Genomic DNA, 21226 nt, shown 5'->3' on the forward strand with positions numbered 1-21226 from the left:
GTTGGAGTATACGTTGTGGAGAAGAGCGTGCAAAAAGAAGGCACCAGTTTGACTTTATTTTGACCATCAATTTTGGAGTTTGTTAATCGCTATCAATGCATTGACAATGCCGTATTGGAATGTAATTAACTATTAATCTGCTGCCCTAATGACTATGGTCCCTAAATAAAAAATGAAGAGCAGTGCACGGGCTTCAAACTTCGTTTTGGGCCCAAGGTCCAAATCGGCATAGATCCAACCCAAAACCAGCGCTGACCTCACCCTCGTCGACGCCCACCAGGTGTCCGATGCTTTGCCTTCGTGGCGACCATGCACCGAGACCTCTCCCACCATTGTCGCGCACCGTTGCCGCGTGGCCTACCTCCCTGTCGCATCCCTACTCCTCCAACCGAGCGCACGAGCTTCCCCACGCCTCCCTCACTCGCTCTGCCGCTCCTCGCCTCGCCCAGTCACTCTGCGCCAGAGCACGAACGCCGAGCTACGGCCATGGCCACCATTACCGAGCGGCAAAGCTCCAGTGGAGCCATTCCCATCGCTCTGGTCCTCCTCCGCTTGCTCAGACCTTGTCTTGCCTACCCCCACCACCAAGCACACGTGGTGTGCCTCTCCTTCGAGCACCGCACGTTGCCGTACATGGCGGCCGCCGTCTCCGCATGCACTAACGCCGAGGGCAAGCTGGCCTGGGTCATTGTGGCCGTGCTGTGCCCCTTGGCTAGCCACGTGGGATCCCCCAGAGTGTGTGCACGCCCCCAGCACCGCCACTCGCCGCCGGCGAGCTTGACCATCCCGAGCCGACCATCTTCCCCTACTCTCTATTGTGGAAGCTGAGAAGGACCACGGGCATGAATTAGAAGAAGTTTGAGGGTCTAAGTGCAAAGCCGTGACTTAGTTGAATAATGCCATAAAGGATCTTTTTGTTCGTGTTTAATTTATGAAAACTGCAGGGTCCCTGATGCAAGATTTACATTCCTTTTCTTTTGATTTTGATAGATTTGGATTATTGATTTTGAAAATTCATAGTAATCAGTAGAAAAATCATAAAATAGTAAATGAAGACTTTTTGGAATCCTTCTGAAATTATCTCTGTAGTAGGTCTATAATATGGCATGCTTTAGTTTAAATATATTGCCATAAAAATAGATTTATGCAGTTAGGTTTTTTATACTAGTTGTGTCTTGTCTTTTTCATAATTGTAGTTGTTGTGCTCAAATAATTGTGAAATTTTTGTGGAGTGCTACTAATGTTATTCTTGATGTCTGGTAAAAATTTCAATATTTTAGGCTTGATAGTTTAAGATTTATAAAAATAACAAATTACCTGTATTGCTTTGCTCCTATTCTGAATAGTCCTGCATGTTTGAATTAATTGGCTTAGTTAAGTTATGAATCATGACTCTATGATAATACATGAGTTGTAGTACTTTTACTAAGATTTTCAAAATGCTAAATATCATGATTTTTGGTTAAGTAGATCTTGAGTTATACTTGCTTAAATCTCTGTGGCTGTTTCTGCCCAAACCCAGAGAGGGTTTCCTTGTTCTTATTGTGGGGCCTTCTTAATAGTAGAATTAGTTTTAGGTGTTTACAACAAAGTTGTTTAGAATTTGCTAAGCTTTCTAAAAAAGTCTAGAACCACATTTATTGGACATGTATAACTCCATTTATAGCTGTTTTAAGTGGCATGTCTGTTTCTATCCATGTTTTAGACAGAGATGCAATTATTGGATTAATTGGCCTTGTTATCTATAGAATCATATTAAGATGATAATAAGAAAGTTGTAGATAACTCACTTAAACATATTGTGTTAAATTTTCATGGCATTTGGCCAAATATTTTGTGAGTTATGACTGTTCTAAGTTGGTCTTCAGAAATTATAGTTCTCTGGAATTTCTAGACCAGATTTGATAAATGTGATTGTTTGAACCTTTTAACTTGGGAATCATGCTCTGATGATTAAATATGGATTGTAGAAAATTTCATAATATTTCCATATTGTCTGGTTGCATGTATTTTGGATTAGTACAACTCTAGTTATAAGCTTGTGAAGTTGCATGGCAGAATCTGTCCAAGTCTGGATAGAGGTGCTCAATTGTGCTTGATTGACCTTGTTAATGGTGGAATCACCTTGTGATGATAATAAACATGTTTTATATAATTTAAGAAGCTTTCTATAAAGCTAAGGTTCATGCTTGTTTGATGTCTGTAACTCTAGTTATGCAATTTTGAAACTACTACTACTTTTCTGTCCTAGTTCTGTGTAGATCTGAAACATTGGCATGTTTGACCTAGTTAGCTTTGGAATAAGCTTTTGGTGATAGTAACAATGTTGTAGGAAATTTAATTATCTTTCCAGAAAGTCTAGGATCACCTTCTTTGGATGTTTGGATCTCCAGTTATGGGTGAAACAAGTGTTATCTGTGCTGCTGTCCAAATTCTATGTTGTGCTTTATAAGTTGATTGCTTTCACCTTGCATTGCCTTATGTGTTGCTAAGTGTAACTCATATGTTTCATGGTGTTAAATTAAGTTACTTGAGATCTTAAATTGTGATAGATGTTTTCAATGGAATAGCTTAACTCAAGTTATCTGGTGTACCATGCTTGATATGCTCACTATCTTTCTATAATAAATTATGTGATGCATCTCATATTGCCGTTCTTTTATTCATGCACTTGCATCTTGCATCTCATCTAGGCATGCTAGATGAACCACGTGAAGGACGTGATGTTGGAGCCGAACCCGAAGACGGTGTATGGTGGACCTATCCCAAAGATGGAAGGAATGAACAAGTGCTAGGATGGGAGATACTCGCCTAGCAAGTGTCGTCTAACAAACACTAACCTAAAGTTGGATTCCAAGCAAGCCCCGGAGCATTCTAAGTCTCATATGTTTTTACAAATATCTTGAGTATCTTTTATTGTTGATGATGCATTAAGTATAGGAATTGGTTGGAACCAATTGTTGCATTATATCCTTACCTTGTCCAGATAAAATCCTATGAATCCTAATTAAGTGTAGGATCGAATGATGCTTAGCTATGCTTAGACCGGTAGAAGTCGGGTGATTTCCTGTCACCTATGAGATTTAGGATAAGCTTTGGTCACGGTTGGCTATATTTACTATCGTGGAAAAGAACCATGTGTTAATAATGAAAAGAGACCGGACAGGATGATGGTAGTGCAGCAACAAGGCATGGAGGTCTTGGGTGTGAATCTATCCTCGTCTGTGTCATTTAAGGACCGATACGCTGTACGTCCTCATGTCATGTTGAACGCAGCCTAACACTTAGCTGGTCGGATAAGTCGTTCCGACCACGAAGCCTAGTAGATCGACTCTGGCCGGGAGCCCAGGGGACGTGCGCATTCTAGAGGAAGTAAGGATGTGCTTAGGGACATTAGCGTGAGTACAAGGGGTCAGTTGTTTAAAAGTCCTACACTTCCTGGCAGAGTGTCACCCTTGAGAATGTGGCGCTGTCCGGACCCGCGGCTTTTCTTTTTTTCTCCTGAGTTGTACCAAAGGTGACTTGATTGTGACCCTAATGGGGGAAGCAGGGTTTGTGTTAGGAATATCCATCCAGCTAGATAGGAATCGATTCGAATCGCCGTCTCTCTCGGATAGTGAGAACTTGACTGAGCAGCGGCAATGTAGATTCACTAAATTTAAAGATATGGTTAAATGATGATGATGATGATGATAATGATAATGAGCCATGAAATACCTTATATGGTTATTATTGTTTGCAACTTAATCAAGTGATTGATTAGTACAGGTGCTAATATAGATGGTAGGAAACGGCTAAAAGTCACTGCTAGTACAGGTTAATAATGCTAATGATAACTCAAGCTTTTATGCAAAGAGGTTGTCCAGCAAGATCCACTGATAAAGCCTTGCATAATCCTTGGTGTCACTTTATTTCTAGTTTATGATGAATAAGTCTAGCTAAGTACATTTAAGTACTCAGGGTTTATCCCACCATGTTGCAGGTGAAGTTCTCGGCCTGCTGAAGATGGTGGCTAACCGCCGGTGGGCTCGGTGATTCTATGTTTACTTCTCATCTATATGCTTTTGTCTGAGGATGTCACTTATGCTAGCAATGTATTTGGAACTTATATTAAGGTAATCATTTGAAAGCTATGTTATTTTCACTAAGTGGTTTTGAAACCCAAACTTGTACTATTATTTGTGAACCCATTTGTAATATTATTTTTGCTGCAACTCTGCGTATGTGATGTGTATTTGCTTAATCATACAATCTTGGTTGTGATGTTGATTTACCGAGGTCCTTTGTGACACTCGGTGGACTACCGGGTTTATATAAGTGAAAGTATGTGCGTGTCAACGTGCTAAACGGGGACAATCGTACTTGATCTTATATAAATTGGGCGGTTCTATTACATATAATCTTGAAAAATAAACCTAGACTAATGTATCAACCGCAGTACCACATAGCAGAGAACAATAATGACAATAAACTAAATAGCGATGACAATCATGCTAGGCGTTATTGGATTTCCGCCCTTGTTTCACTTCAAAACCTTGGCCTCCTACTTGCAAACCCCATGCTCAACCTTTTTCTCGCATGTGGCATCTTTCATGTATGCATCAAATGCTATGATGGCTTCATCTTTGGTCTCATATCTCTTATAGCAATTATCACATAATCCTGAGATTTGTTTCTGGCAGTCAGCCCACTAACGATAAACACCAGGCTCATAGCCATGAAAAACAACATACCAAGGCATGGTCATCCTACTAGAACATTAATTAGTAACAATCATGATGAAAAATTAGCAACCGCCAAGCTAAACGAGAACCAACAAAGACCAGCGGTGGGCGCATGGGAAATAGACCGTTGGGTAGCGCGTTGGTGGGCATGGGCCACCGTGGGGCACGCACATAGGGACAGGCTGCTAGGCATGCCGTGCGGTGCCCACACGGGGCACCGGATCTAGCCGGGAGGCCACCGGTCGGTGGCGCACGCATGGCCATAGGGCATAAGAGACCACCGGGGGATGTCGCTATGGGTGAGTGGGGAGGGTAGAGGAGGAGGGAATCGGGGGCGAAGAAGACTCACCATGGGGCGCGCACGCAGGGCATGAGTTGTCCAGGCCGCTCGACGGCGAAGGACGCGGCGGAGGACGGAAGGAGGGGTGGCAATGATGGACGTGGCCACGGAGGAGTGAGGTAGAGCTAGCCGTTGCGCTTAGAAAAAATCTCTTTAGTGAGTTATATATAGGGGCCAATTTACACCGGTGGTTTTTGCCAAATAACCGCTAGTGTTAATAATTAACACTGATGGTTTTCTTAATTATCCGCCAGTGTTAATCTTAAAAATAAATTAAAATAAAAAGGATCAATTTACACACCAAATGCTTTCTACTCAAAAAGTCATTAACATAAAAATTATAGTACTCATCGAGATCCACAACTTTTATTTTGGTCATTCCTTCATCCGACAAAGTTTTAGTAAACATTGTTCACAAATCCATAGATCTCTCACATAGTTTCATAAACTACGCGAGAGATTTATAGATCTGTGAACAATATTACTAACACTTTGTCGGATGAAGGAATGATCAAATAAAAGTTGTAGATCTCGATGAGTACTACCACTTTTATGTTCATGACTTTTTTAGTGCAATCATTAGGTAACTCAAAAATTTGTTTGAAGTTGTTATTTGTTGAAATTTATAATTTGAATTGTTCAAATTTAATCACATGAAAAGATGACCAAAATAAAATTTGTAGATCTTGATTAGTTCTACAACTTTTATGTTCATCACTTTTTGAGTTCAAATCATTTGGTGACTCAAAAGTTTGTTTGAAGTTGTTATTTTTTGAAATTCAAATTTTAAATTGTTTAAATTTAGTCACATGAAAAGATAACCATAGTAAAAGTTATAGAGCATGATTTTAGAAATTTTTTGACAAAAAAATCATCAAATTTGCAGTTAGTATGAGGGGAAAAGACTACTTACAAGTTTTAGGCGGTGATTAAAAAAGAAAACACACTTGTTCAACACTTGTTCTGAACAAGTGTCATTTCTCTTTTTAATCCCAGCCTAAAATCTGTAAGTAGTCTTTCTCCCTCGTACTAACTCCAAATTTGATGATTTTTTTCTAAATTTTTCTAAAATTATGCTCTATCAATTTATTGTGTTCTTATTGCTATTATTCGGCCACTTTTCATGTGCCTTAGTTTGAACAATTCAAATTTTAAATTTCAACAAATGACAACTTCAAACTTGATTTTGAGATACCAAATAATTTCTACTAAAAAAGTCATGAAAATAAAAGTTGTAGAACTCATCAAGTTCTACAACTTTTATTTTGGTCTTCTTTTCATGTCACTAAATTTAAACCATTCAAATTTTGAATTTCAACAAATGATAGCTTCAAACAAGAATTTGACATACCAAATGATTTGAACTCAAAAAGTCATGAACATAAAAGTTGTAGTACTCATCGAGCTCTATAACTTTTAACTTGGTCATTTCTTTATCTGACAAACTTTTACTAAACATTGTTCTTAAATCCAAAGATCTCTCAGAGCTCTGACGTCTCGCCGCGCTAGAGCCCTGTCTCAGAGCCCCACCTCGAAGCCGCGCCAGAGCCCCACCTAGCTTGGAGCCATGCCGAAGCCTCGCCTTGAAGCCTCACCGTCTCTACCTATGCTAGAGCCTTGGCCGTCTCGGAGCACTGCCCGCCTTGGAGCGCCGCCCACGTCGGAGCCCCATGTCTCAAAGCCCTGCCCACCTCTACCACATGCATGTCAACGAGGTCTGCATCTTGCCTGCTCCTCCTATGCTCCTCCTGTGTCGTCGGACCCTGCGCCGCCGCGCACTGCCTGCCCTATAACGCCACTGGGCATGGCGCTTGCCTACATGGGCTAGCCCATCTAGCACATTTTCTTGGGCCGAAACCCTAACTGGCCCATTAAGGACTTGTTTCAACATCTTTTTTTTGAAACTTTGTTTCAACATCTTTACTTGTATATTATGTGTTATAATCATAAAATTAATTCTAGGGTAGCTTTTTTTTGCTGAAGAAATAAATTAGTTCTAGGGTCGAATATTACTTTTATATTATGCTGGTTATTATTTGTACATTGTTTGATATATATATATATAATTAAGTCTAGGTTAGCATATTTTATAATGCTTAATTTGTAGCAATAGTTTTTGTTATTCGATTGGTGTGGAATATTTATGGTAGCTTATTCAATTCATGCTATTTGTGAAAATTTCATGTCCATTTGATGCTAGATGCACATATATTATCATTCTATGTATTTATTGTATGTGCTGTTAAACAATGCTTATATAAAAATAGATGTTCAATAAATCAGAATTAGCTTGATGAGTTCTCCAAACAATGGTGATGAGGCGGGTGCCCAACCAAACAATGGTGATGAGGCAGGTGCCCAAGGATCAGACTCGCAGCACAACACCACCAGTGGATCATGGAGTTCGACGTTTGATCCATGCCCTAGCATAGATATGGCAGCTTGTCATGCTGAAACCCAAGACCCTAGTTACAATCCAATAGATGAGGAGGTACAATTTAATAATTTCAATGAAGGGCTACGAGGGGTTGTTATTCATACCCATACCTATGTATCGAATATATATATATATATTACTAGTTGTTCTTCATAGATAACTTCTCAATTGCGGAACCAAACGGAGGAAGATGCATCGGATTCCGCACTAGAGGCAACTGAGACAACCACCGAAGATAGGAAGTGGAAACATGGGGAACGGGGCATAAACAAGTGTCCAGATCGTACATATTTTGTTACAGAAGTAAGCCTGAAAGGAGAGTCCGTACAACCTATATAGGTGGCAGCTAAGTATCGAAACACCATTGGTTTCCTTGTTAGGGACAATCTTGACATCACAATCTCTAATTGGAAACTAGTGACGAAGAAAACCCAAAAGAACTTGTGGAAAAAGTTGAGAACAAGGTTTATTTTCACAACCGAGTCATGAGCTATCATGAAGGAATACGTAATGAGGCAGTGTGCAATTAGCTTTTGTAACTAGAGGTTTGAATTGAATACCAAGTTCATGAAGAAAGGGTTGGACGCAACGAAGAAGTACCCGAGAATTACAGTTGCTAAGTGGAAGGCCTTTGTTGACTAGAAGACATCAGAAGAGTTCTTATCTATGAGTCAAGCCAATGCTGAACTTACAAAGAAGAACATATACCACCACCACCTTGGAATTGGTGTTACCGGCGTGCAATTCCCAAATGGAGGGCAGGAAGAAGCTACAAGGAAGGCGGCAGGGTTGCCGGTGTTGTTGAAGGATGTACCCAAAAGGGCTGGAGACTGGCTTCATGCGCAGAAATCACAAGAAGTGAGGCTGGTTTGTCGTGGCCAGATCCAATGACAGATGAAGCAGCCAAGAACATTTTGGTCATGGTAGCTAAGCAGAAGGAAGGACCATTCAAGCCATTAAGAGAGAGGGACACCCTTAGTGTGGGTCTGGGTAACCCAGAGCACCCTGGTCGTGTGTGAGGCGTCTCATCCTATTTGGACTAGAAGGAAGGATTTCCTGAGCATGCCAAGATGTATAGAAAATGCGACCGCTACAAGAAAGCTATGAGAGATTATTTTAAGGAGGAGGCTAAGCAAGAAATGAAATAAATGTTGGTTGAAATCATGGCCAATCCTGATTCTGAGATAAGGCAATAATTGGCTAGTGTAATGTCAAGTCAACAAGTGCCGACAATATAGCCACCACAGATGATCACACAGACGCCACAGATGCAGATGGTCATCACGCAACCCTTGGATTCTCCAATAGTTCCAAGCAGTATTGGATCTACGGCAAATAGGGAGCACTATGTAGTTGATGACATCGTCGCACCAACAGCTTGCTCCCTAGTTATATCGTATGGTATCACCAATATCCGTACGATAGAAGTTGCCACTAGTATGGTGATCCTAGGTCGCAACTATCAGAACAAGAAAATGCCAGAGGAGTACTGCAGGGTAGAAGTGTTGACAGTCATCGAAGGACATAGGGATGACTTCCTAGACATCCCCACTCCTAATGGTGTCAAGAAACTCGGTCAAGCTATCAACGAGTTCATCTTATGGCCTCAACGGGACATTAGGTTGAATGATCCTATTCCATCGATGCCATTTTTTGGAGTGGACAATGAAGGAGGGTTCTCACATGTAACATTGCCATCTCATCATACCCCACCATCTCGTGATGCACCACCATCACCAGAACCTAATCCACCGCCATCATTTAGCCTCCACACCAACTCGGAGCCTCTACCTAACCCACCAGCATCGACATCCATGAACCCACCATCGTTCCCGAGCAAGAAGGATGCCTCGTTGGAACCTAAAGGCCATGTAGCTAAAGGAAACCTTCAGTCTGTGCCAAAAATGGTTATGCCCTTAGGTAAGGATGATACATCACCGAGGGCCATAAAGAAGTGGATGGCCGGATTGGCAAGGAAACCGGACACATGTTCCCGTCTTCAGAAAGCTGCTAAGTCCGCCTCCAACAAGATCACCATACTAAATCCTACGAGAGAGGATTACAATAATGTCCCTACCGATAAATATGTTCCGGGCAGGCCTCTACTCTAGTGGTGCGAACTCCGTGGTGTGTCACGTGCGTTGAAGAGGTTGCATGACTGGTATATGAGAGCATTTTCGGTTGAGATCAATGCCTTCTCCATAGTTGTACCACCACTAGCTTTTATGGGTGGCAATAGCAAGATTATTGTTGACTTCGAGGACATTTGGTTGATGTTTCGCCTTGGAAAACTCGACATCCAGCTCATGAGCGTGTGGTGCTTGTAAGTGTCGCTCATACATAACTATATTTTATTACTAATTAATATAATGTTAGGGTATGAAGTATTTGACAATGTCATGCGCTCTATAGAATACAACAATTAGACTAGGAGATGCGGTATACTAAGAACCTGTTTCTTCACGAGGAGAAAAAGGTTGGGTATCTCAATCCGGCCAGAATAAGCCAGAATGAGCACACAGTGGTTATGGGTCCTGACCACGACTTATTTGTGGGCAAGACCGATGATGAAATAGACAAAATTAGAGTGGAGGAGCAACAAAAGCAGGAAACAACAGGGGCCACCTACATAGGAAACACATTTCTTCAATTCAGAAACAGGAGTATTGTATGTGCAGCATACATGTTCAAGTATGTTGGTGCTAAACTCCCTTAATAATTTTTATTTATAAACTTACTACTGTCTTAAAACATGACTTTATTAAATTCGTGCAGTGATTATTGGATTTGTATATTTATTTATCTCAATGAAGGATGACTTTTGGTCCTTGACTCCGCAGATTTCCCACAGAGCAGTTATCAAAAGTTCATCGGTATTTTAGATCAGTAAGTCAAGATTTGCATACGTGCTTTTCAACATTTCTATATCATATACGAGAGTTTGGATCGATATGACTTGTTGAATTCATTCGAGCACCGTAGGGCATACAGGTTCTATAAGTTCAAGGGTGGACGCTACGATTAAAAAAAGCCAAAAAACTGATATACGTGTGGATTAACTTTAAGGTAAATTTTAAATAAACATACATATTCATCATATATATATATATATATATATATATATATATATATATATATATATATATATATATACACACACACACACATGCGCGTAGCAACTATGTAACCACTTGCCAATTCTAATTCTTATATAGGGCCACAAGCAATCACTAGGATCGGTACTTTGTGGGTACTATGTGTGCGAGTTTCTTAGAGAAAACAGGAGATACACCAACAACTCTAGCAAAGTAAGTAATAGTCATAAGTGAAGTTTTGTCACTGCCGGTAGTTGTAAATGTACGATGACTAATTATTTTTTGTACCTCTAGAATGGTGACCTCACGGTCATTTGCGAGGACTTCTGCCGGTTCATCATGAAAGAAATAATTCCCTTCAATGGTAAGTATTTTGATCTGAATTAGCTCAGCCACAATACCGAGAACTCGTAGATATTGCCGGACTAGAGCTAAACCACAAAGATTATTAGAGGAGTACGTCATGGGACGACCTAGCTAGCTATGTGTGGAAAAAACTTTGTTTTATGTATACATTATTAGCGTGTAATGACTATGGTAAACTGCAACAAATATTACTTTTTTCATGCATGCAAAAATAATTTTCTATGATATCTATTTCAATTCGTTTCAGTTTTTACACAATATTCACTGGCGGGAAATATATGGCGGGAAATAAAAACAATTCACTGGCGGAAAACATATGGCGTCAAATTTTGAATTTTTAAAAACAGTTTGCTGATGGTTTTGCTAATAAACCGTCTGTGAAAAAATTATTCCAGAAACAACATATTTAGGTGAACCACTTGTGCTAAAAAAAGCTACACTAATGATTGACTTAAAGGAACCACCAGTAAAAATGCTTTAATAATAACGGATTATTTACTTAAACCATTAGTGTAAACACTATTATCACTTACGGTTGTTTTAAGAAACTGCCAGTACAAAATTATTTCTGCTAGCGTATTTTAGTATTGTTGATCTGCTAGCGCATTTTAGTATCGTTGGTTTGTACTGGACTTTCACACTTGCGTTGGGTTCAGCCGCAGGTAGCCTCTAGAACCGCCGGTGCTGACCTCCGGTGTACAGTGTCGGCACTGCTGCCAGGCCGCGGTGCGGCGCCTCGGCAGCGTCGCCCCGCCTCCGCCTGTCTCGCCCGCGCTGCCGCGACACAGCGACAGCGCCGCCTTCACCCCCGCGCGTTCATGCAGCGCCGCTGCATCGCGGCACGGCCCCGCAGTGGCGCCCGCCCGCGTCTTGCCATCTCCGTCGCGGCAGCGCGGCACCGGTGCTCAGTCGCGTCGCTTCGTCCTCGCGCGCTCCTGTGGCGGCGGCAACGGCCGCGCCTCCGGCCCTCTCGCGCCGCAGCTGCACCGCCGTCGTCCCCTTCGAGCCTCCACCGCAGGTTTCCTCCCCTTCTTCCCCGTCTATTCTTATTTTCCCAGGTCATATGAACATGCCAGTTTACTTCATGCCCGATTGTGCGTGCATAGCAGCCTTCTGCGGGTTCGTTCCACAAAACCCGAGCTTGCCTCCTATTTACTGCAGCATTGCATTTCTCTGCTTCCTTCCTATTGTGTCGTACTGCTGCAACAGATTACCTTCCACCTAAATTTGCAGATTCCCTGTCACCTAAGGATGCTTATCTTTGGCATTCAGTTTTATGTGTCCGTTATTGACTGTCCAACTACATAGCTTAATTCCTTATAACATACTTTAGGCCTGCTTGGTACCTACAGGATGAGGGAGCAAATATCAGCCGATTTATCGGCCCACCAAGAGACGACATCGCCGCCCCAGAGACCACATCGTGAGCGACTTACGCGTCGTCGTATGATGCTTCCTGACAGTGTGCCACCTTCCAGTAATTCCACCACTTCTCATGCTATTCGTATTCCTTTTGCCAACTATGCATCTACGCCATCTCAAGCATGTTTACTTACATTGTCCTCTACAGTTATTTGATTACGCTGATGCGTCCTTATCCTTTCTCGCAGCGTCCACACCACCAGAGCCATCTGTTACTTCTACGACACGTCGCAAACATAGGGTGGACGACACTGATGATTTATCGGCCCACCAAGAGACGACGTCGCCGCCCCAGAGACCACATCGTGAGGCACTTAGTCGTCGCCGTATGATGCTTCCTGGCAGTGTGCCACCTTCCAGTAATGCCACCACTTCTCATGCTATTCGCATTCCTTTTGCCAACTATGCATCTACGCCATCTCAAACATGTTTACTTACATTGTCCTCTACAGTTATTCGATTACGCTGATGCGTCCTTATCCTTTCTCGCAGCGTCCACACCACTAGAGCCATTTGTTACTTCTACGACAGGTCGCAAACGTAGGGCAGACGACACTCTCCGAAATGAGGGTTAATCACACAAATGTCTACCTACATTCGCCTGCTTGCTTCCTATAGTCCGTATATTGCGAACCAAAAAGATTGCGTCTGTGTTCTTACCTATGTTCGTCTTGCAGACATCAGAGGTTTTGCCATAAATTCCTCCCTATCACATCTCCAGCCAGCTGCTGTCACTGAAGAATGTTGTGCTGCTCACATGACTGCTGCTTCAAGACCTACCCGTCGTCGGATTTTAGCTGCTCAAACGAATGCCACGACAGATTCTGCTTCTCAGTGCTTTAGTCGACACAAACGTGAGACTCTTCACTCAAAATATTTCCTTTCCCAAATTAGTCATGCTGCATGTCAAGTTCCATCCCCTATGACTTTGACAGAGGATGGCCCTTTCAGATAAGGCCTTCCACGAACAGTTTAGTTGAAACAATGCTACATCTGTTCCTGTTCATCGCCGCACCAAATCCCTTGCTAAATCTGTTGCTATAGATTAAGGGTACAGTCTAACGTATGCCTCCACACCATTGTCCACAGTAAATGAGAGCATTGATAAAAACGATTCTTCACAGCCATTGCTCATGCCGCTGCACATACACAGCCATTTGCCTACATTTCGTTGCCTCAAATTAATTATTGGTTTATGTCTTTGCTTCCTCTTCAAATTATAGGGACCATTTCCTCTCCTCTTCATTTGGGAGGGCCAAATAATGTGTGCCCACATTGTGGTGCTCTGTTTTGGAATGAGGAACGTCTCTGTGGCCGTGGTAGTCAAGATATGCCGATTTATAATAAGTGTTGCAGAGGTGGCAGCATTATTCTGCCTCCATACAGAACACCGCCGGAGCCCTTGCTTGGCCTTCTGAATTCGCAGGACAGTACACTGTCCAACCACTTCTTTGATGGCATTAGATGTTACAATTCCATGTTTGCTATGACATCTATGGGTGTTCATGTTATAAACTCTATTAACGATGGCCGAGGACCTTATGTCTTCAAGATTAGTGGCCAGCTATGCCATCGAATAGGGTCGCTCATGCCACGGACTGGTAGAAGGCCAGAATATTGTCAGCTCTATATCTTTGATACCCAAAATGAGGTGAGGAACAGGATGGCTGTTTCTTCACATGAAAACAGTACTTTCCGGCCAAAGGAAGCTATTGTTGCTTCTTTGCTCACCATGCTTGATTCTCACAACCCAGTCGTCCGAGTATTCTGAATTGTTCGAGACAGGCTATTCACTGAAACTGATGACCGATGCTCTGTCAAAATATTCGGTTCTCCAAAACAGCATGGTAATGTCTATAGCGCTCTTATTGCAGCTGAGGTTGTTGGCCTGGTGATTAATGATCTCGGATTATCTGACGAAGGCCGAGACTTGGTGGTGCAGGACCATGCGTCTAACTTGCAGAGGATCAAAGAAACACACTGTAAGTTCATGGCAATGCAATATCCATTATTATTTCCATATGGAGAAGATGGCTTCCATGAAAAATTGGAATACCGTCGATGTCGCCGGTCAACGGCGATTAAACGGAAAAATGTCACTATGTTAGAATTTTATACATATAGATTGCATGATAGAATCAATGACTTCAATACCCCTTTACGTGGCAAAAAACTCACCCAAGCATACATCGTTGACGCCTATTGCTGTGTTGAGGATGGCCAACTAAGCCATTTCAGAAACCAAACATTCCAAGCCAAATATAGGACAACCAGCTATAAATCTTTACAGCATGCAGTTAGTGCTGGTCTTACTGAGGCTGCAGATGCAGGCCAGAGTCTTTATTTGCCAGGGTCTTTTATTGGAGGGCCACGCTGGTACTACCAAAATTACCAAGATTGTGTAGCTCTTTGTCGGCGGTTTGGATGCCTAGACCTGTTCGTTACTTTTACATGCAACACTTGCTGGCCTGAAATAGCAGAGGCTCTGTCAACTACACCAGGCCAACACCCATCTGATCGGTCCGACATTGTTGATGAGTATTCCAAGTAAAACTTAATCTGCTTGTGGATGACATAACAAAGCATTCATTTTTTGGCCCTATACTTGGAGGTATTACGACAACATTCGCTTATAGTTTTGGGTCCTGCTTATACAGTCTGCATCACGTTCATTCATTATTTGCCATTTCTTTTTTTGCTGCAGTTGTTTACACAATTGAGTTCCAGAAAAGGGGTTTGCCACATGTGCACATCATCATATGGCTTCAACCCGATGGCCCCCGTACGGCCGACAAGATTGATTCTTACATATCGGCACAACTACCTGATCCATTGCTTGATCGGGTTGGTTATAATGCTGTTTCAAAATTTATGGTACATGGTCCCTGTGGTCCTATGTGTCCAACCTCTTCTTGCATGGTCGATGGCAGATGCAGCAAGTTCTATCCTAAAGATTTCTCAAGCACAACAACTGTGTCATCAAATGGTCATGTCATATATGCACGACCAAATAATGGTATCACGGTTCAAAAGAACGGTCTCCACATCGACAATCGATTCATAGTTCCTCATAATGTTGACCTATGTGTCAAATATGATGCGCACATAAATGTTGAAAGTGTTAATCGTGATGGAATGGAGTAATACTTATTCAAGTACACAAATAAGGGTCCTCACCGTGCCAAGGTTGCCATCCAAAACAAAGATGATCACAGTGCTGCTGCAGCCAATGAAATAAAACAATATTTGGATTGCAGATGTATAACACCCAATGATGCAGCTTGGTGACTTCTCCAGTTTGACATTCACCGTACTGATCCATCTATTGAGCGACTGCATGTCCACATTCCACTTGAGAACAATATCCTATATGCTGAGGATGATAATCTGGAAGAAGTGGTGCGTAATCCTCGCAACAAAGTCACCAATTGACTGCTTGGTTTGAGTTCAACAGGACACACCCACAAGCAAGACAATTTACATATGTACAATTTCCTGAGTATTGGACATGGCATACCGATGGCAAGTATTGGGAAGAACGTCGCAATAATCGGGGAAAAATTTGCCGCATAACCAATATCAGCCCCAATGAAGGAGAGGCATTCTACTTGCGTATGTTGCTGCACATAGTCAAAGGTGCACGGTGCTACTCTGATTTAAGAAATGTTGCTGGTCAGCAGTACCCTACCTTCTAGGCTACCTGTGAAGCTTTAGGTTTGCTTGGTGATGATCGTGAATGGTTCCATGCTATGACCGTTGCAGCTCATTGGGCACTCCCACATCAACTTCGACAATTATTTGTGACTGTAGAGAGATAATGCACCGCACACCCAATAAGGGGGGGTGGCCTTTCATATATATATAGCCGAGAAGGCTCGGAGTACAAGTATATGAAGTACAATACAAGTCAGGCTATACATATCTATTTATATCTCTAATACCCGCCCGCAGTCGCAGTGGGATGATCTCGGACGCAAAGACTGGACCTAAAATCAGTAAACAACTGTACAGGCAAGCCTTTGGTCATAATGTCCGCGAACTGGTGGGATGAAGGGACATGGAGGACTCGAACCTGTCCTAGAGCAACCTTGTTGCGAACAAAATGAATGTCAATCTCTATATGCTTCGTGCGGCGATGATGAACAGGGTTACCCGTCATGTAGACTGCACTGACATTGTCACAGTATACAATCGACGTCGAAGTAAGAGGAGTGTGAAGCTCCTGAAGTAGCTGACGAAGCCAACAAGTCTCAGCAACAGCATGGGCGACAGCACGGTATTCAGCTTCCGTGCTGGAACGAGAGACTGTAGTCTGCCGTTTGGAGGACCAAGACACCAGATTGTCACCAAGAAAGACACAGTATCCAGACGTAGACCGCCGAGAATCAGGACAGCCAGCCCAATCAGCATCCGAGTATGCTGTGATAGTGTCAAGAGAGCCGGTACCGAGGTGAAGACCTGTAGACAGTGTGCCCTTGACGTATTGCAAAATCCGCTTGAGCAGCGCCAGATGAGGTTCACGCGGAGAATGCATAAAGAGACAGACCTACTGAACTGCATAGGCAATGTCAGGACGAGTCAATGTGAGGTACTGTAAACCGCCGGCAAGACTTCGGTATTGTGTTGGATCGGCAACTGGTGAGCCATCGGTGGCAGACAGTTTGGCGCGTGCATCGATTGGGGTGGCTGTAGAGTGATACTCAATCATACCAGCCCGCTGGAGAAGATCAACCGCATACTGCCGCTGTGACAAGAAAAGGCCGTCAGCAGAACGAGTGACAGAAATCCCGAGGAAGTGATGAAGGTCCCCGAGATCAGTCATGGCGAACTCTGAGTTAAGGCGCTCAGTAATATGTCGAAGAAGAGCAGGCGAGGATGCTGTGAGCACAATGTCGTCGACGTAAAGCAACAAGTAAGCAACACTGGTGCCCTCCTTGAACACAAAAAGAGAAGTATCTGACACTGAAGCGACAAAGCCCAAGGTCTGAATGAAGGTTGCGAAGTGCTGTTGCCATGCCCGGGGTGCCTGCTTGAGCCCATACAAAGATTTCTGTAACAAGCAGACATGGTCAGGTGCAGCCGGGTCAACAAATCCAGGTGGCTGCTGGCAGTAAACAGTCTCATTCAGGTGACCATGAAGAAAGGCGTTCTTGACATCCAACTGATGAATTGGCTAGGCACGAGACGCAGCAATGCTGAGAACAACCCAAATCGTTGCTGGGTTAACAACTGGACTAAAAGTCTCTTCGTAGTCGATGCCATACTGCTGAGAAAATCCTCGAACAACCCACCGAGGTTTGTGACGAGCAAGAGAGCCATCAGAGTGATACTTATGCTTGAAAATCCACTTGCCGGAGACAATGTTGGCACGAGGAGGCCGTGGTACGAGTCGCCAAGTGCCATTGTCAACAAGTGCCTTGTATTCGTCCACCATTGTGGCCCGCCAATTTGGATCAGCAAGGGCGCTGCGATAATTGGCAGGAAGCGGTGAGGCATGCGTGGCGGAGTAAGTCAGGCGTTCCGGCGGAGGCGGGAGCGTTCCAGTCTGTTGCCGTGTCACACGGCGCAATGGAGCAGCAGGGATCGGCTCAGGTGTGTGAGCCGGCTGAAGCGCCGGTGGAGGAGCCGGTGGAGGAGGCGTGACCTGTGCCTGGGGCACAGATGACGGTCGAGGACGCCGGCTGTACTGGAAGAGCACCGGCGGGCGTGATGCAGCAGGCGCCGGCAGACATGCTGCTCCCTGAGCTGCAGGCAGGACGTCAGCAGCAGAGGACGCGCCAGGGGCTGAGGACGCGCATGTAGAGAGATAATGCACCGCACACCCAATAAGGGGGGGGGGGGGGGGGGTGGCCTTTCATATATATAGCCGAGAAGGCTTGGAGTACAAGTATATGAAGTACAATACAAGTCAGGCTATACATATCTATTTATATCTCTAATAGTGACAATACTTCTATTTTGCCAAGTCACAAGCCCAACAAAGCTGTTTGATGAATTTGCACAGAGAAAGGGAGATGACATGAGGTATCGCATTGATCGACTCACATCAAGACTGCCCGAGCCAGTACTTCAGAGGCAAATCAGATCCTATGTTCTACTTGAATTAGACAACTTGCTAAAAAATGTCGGTTATGCATTGGATCGCTTCCAGCTACCGCAACCAGATGATGATACCTCAGCAGTCCTTGAAAATAGACTGATACTGGATGAACTCTCTTATGGATCTGATGGTACAGCAGAATTAGCGATTCAGCAGATTGCACACTTGAATCCAGACCAGCGGCTTATTTACGACACTATACAACATTCAGTTACGGGTAGATGTGGTCATACCTTCTTTGTTTATGGATATGGTGGAACTGGGAAGACATTTCTATGGAACACCCTACTAAACAGTATTAGAGGCCAAGGAAAAATAGCACTGGCAGTTGCGTCATCTGGAATAGCTGCATTGCTGCTGCCTGGTGGTCGCACGCCTCACTCACGCTTCAAAGTTCCATTGAACATTCAAGAACACACCATGTGTGCAATAAAGAAAAACCCAAAGTTATCAGAATTGATACAGCAAACTGCACTCATTATATGGGATGAAGCGCCAGTCAACCACAGGCATTGTTTTGAAGCGCTTGACTGTACACTTTGAGATATAATGTCATCAAATGATCATGCTTTGGCAGATAAGCAGTTCGGTGGGATTACAGTTGTCCTTGGTGGAGATTTCAGGCAAACTCTTCCTGTATTTCCCAGTGGAAAAAAAACATCAGATTCTAAATGCATCCATTACTCACTCTTACTTATGGCAGTCCTGCTCTGTTCTTTAGTTGACAGAAAACATGAGGCTTCAAAGTTCGTCGCTTTCACCTGATGACAGAACTGAACTTCAGCAGTTTGCTGAATGGCTTCTCTCTGTTGGTACTGGTAACACTCCCAATAGCACTCCTGCAGAACAGCATGAACAGAGGAGCCTTGCAGGCCTGATCTCTTTTGTATATGGATCAACACCGCACATCTCTGAATTACCGGATTATCTATGTGAAAGGGCAATTTTGGCTCCAACCAATGAACTAGCTGCTGCCATAAATTCTCAAATTATGAGCCAAATTGCTACTGATGAGATGTCATACTATAGCTGTGACACCATCGATGACTCATCAGCTAACTACTGCACTGTGCAATCTCTGTACCCTACAGAATTTATCAACATGATACGCATGAGTGGGTTACCAGACCATCATTTACAGCTAAAGGTTGGCGTTCCTATAATGCTTCTTAGAAATCTAGATCCAACAGAGGGCTTATGTAATGGAACAAGGCTCATAGTGACACAACTTACTCATCGTGTAATCGAAGCACAAATCATCACAGGAAAAGCAAAAGGAACACTAGCCTACATTCCAAGGATAGTGGCTACTTCAACTGACCCAAAGTGGCCATTCAAAATTAAACGGCGCCACCTTCCTCACAGTATGGGCTCCATAGGTTTAGGTTTCCTGACCTCTTTTTATAATCATGTTTCTATTTGGTCAATAATCCGTACTATTACACCACTCTGTTGTCATCAGCTAATAGGCCCCCCACCTACCCACCCACATACAACTTTTCTCGGTAAAATGCTGTGTTTGTTAACCTCTTCTTTTACTATCGAGTTTGAAGCCACCGTTTCGATCTGTACACAGGTATCAGTTGCTTCAAGCGGAAAGAGCACATTTCTGGATTTTTTGTTCACCGCATATGCAAGATCAGCATCTTCCCACAGTAAGCGTATGTCCGTCAAAGCACCAAAACTTCATACTTTCATAGTCCTATTCTCCCTGTATAAAAGACGTCATGTTCGACCTGTTTCCACATGGTATGGAACTAAATGTGACATATATGTCACCTCGCCACTGCACCTAGATCTGTTGAACACCGCGTGTACTGTTGCCCGCGCGAAGCGCGGGGTTCCCAGCAAGTAATAATTGAAAATTGCGCGCGTATCTGACACTGATGTGCAGATATTTTGGTTTCTTGGGGCGAAAGATGGTGGAATCTTCATCAAATTAAGGGGTTGGCCAAGCAAATTCTTCGTGATTTTGCAAGCGTTTTCAAACTAGTGGGCACGCGTATATAATTGCAACATACTCACATGTATGTTGTGTCAAAATCTTAACAGGAAAACTTGATCTTTTTTATGGGTGTGATGATGATGATAAATACTCCGTCCATTTCAAAATCTATGATGTTCTAGCTTCGAGCTTTTCTAAATCTAAGATGTTGGCTTTTCTAAATACACCATTTTTACTTATGTATCTAGATATAGTGTATATATCTAACTACATAGCAAGCTATGTATCTATTTATAATTTAGAATGAAGGAAGTAGATAGATAGATTGATATATAATTTACGATTTTGTTCATGTTTAGATGATTCATTAGTCTCCCAACTTCTTTTCACGATCGTGCGTCCTGCAATTTCTTTCTTTATCAGTTTTTACTATTCTATGTGGCTGCCTGCCTCTTTTCTGTTGGATGGTGGCTGACTTGGTTCAGAAACAAAAAAGAAAACACCAGATTTGTCTTTAAGAACATCAGTTTTGTTTAGACAAATAGTAAATGCATCAGTAACTTGGCTGAAATTGCAGCGATATGAATACAGGTATACAATTGCTACAACAAAAGTAGGTCGAAAATATGTGGTGGTCATGAAACCGCTAATAATGGTCTAATGCCGATCATCTATGAGTTGAGGCTTGAAGATGTCTCTGCCCACTGTACAGTTCATATCAACAGCTGAACAGCAATTGCAGCTGTTGCAGTTATGAAAGCAACACCACCAAAGTTCAAGTACTCACTCCGTTCCAA

At 43.0% G+C, this 21226-nt stretch overlaps 1 protein-coding gene and 1 pseudogene across 1 annotated transcript; both read left to right on the top strand.

Moving 5' to 3' along the window:
• The first annotated feature begins 11595 nt into the window (after window positions 1-11595).
• LOC136539301 (uncharacterized) lies at window positions 11596-16322 on the top strand. Its single transcript, XM_066531251.1, has 7 exons — window positions 11596-11980; window positions 12315-12439; window positions 12573-12743; window positions 12877-12954; window positions 13062-13238; window positions 14259-14366; window positions 15089-16322. Exons 1-7 carry the CDS (start codon window positions 11781-11783, stop codon window positions 15526-15528), a joined length of 1299 nt encoding a protein of 432 aa, XP_066387348.1. The 5' UTR covers window positions 11596-11780; the 3' UTR covers window positions 15529-16322.
• A 1723-nt stretch (window positions 16323-18045) lies between these two features.
• LOC136536837 (uncharacterized) lies at window positions 18046-20642 on the top strand (annotated as a pseudogene).
• Window positions 20643-21226: the final 584 nt, after the last annotated feature.

Source organism: Miscanthus floridulus, chromosome 2 (genome assembly GCF_019320115.1).
Source record: "Miscanthus floridulus cultivar M001 chromosome 2, ASM1932011v1, whole genome shotgun sequence".
NCBI lineage: Eukaryota > Viridiplantae > Streptophyta > Magnoliopsida > Poales > Poaceae > Miscanthus > Miscanthus floridulus.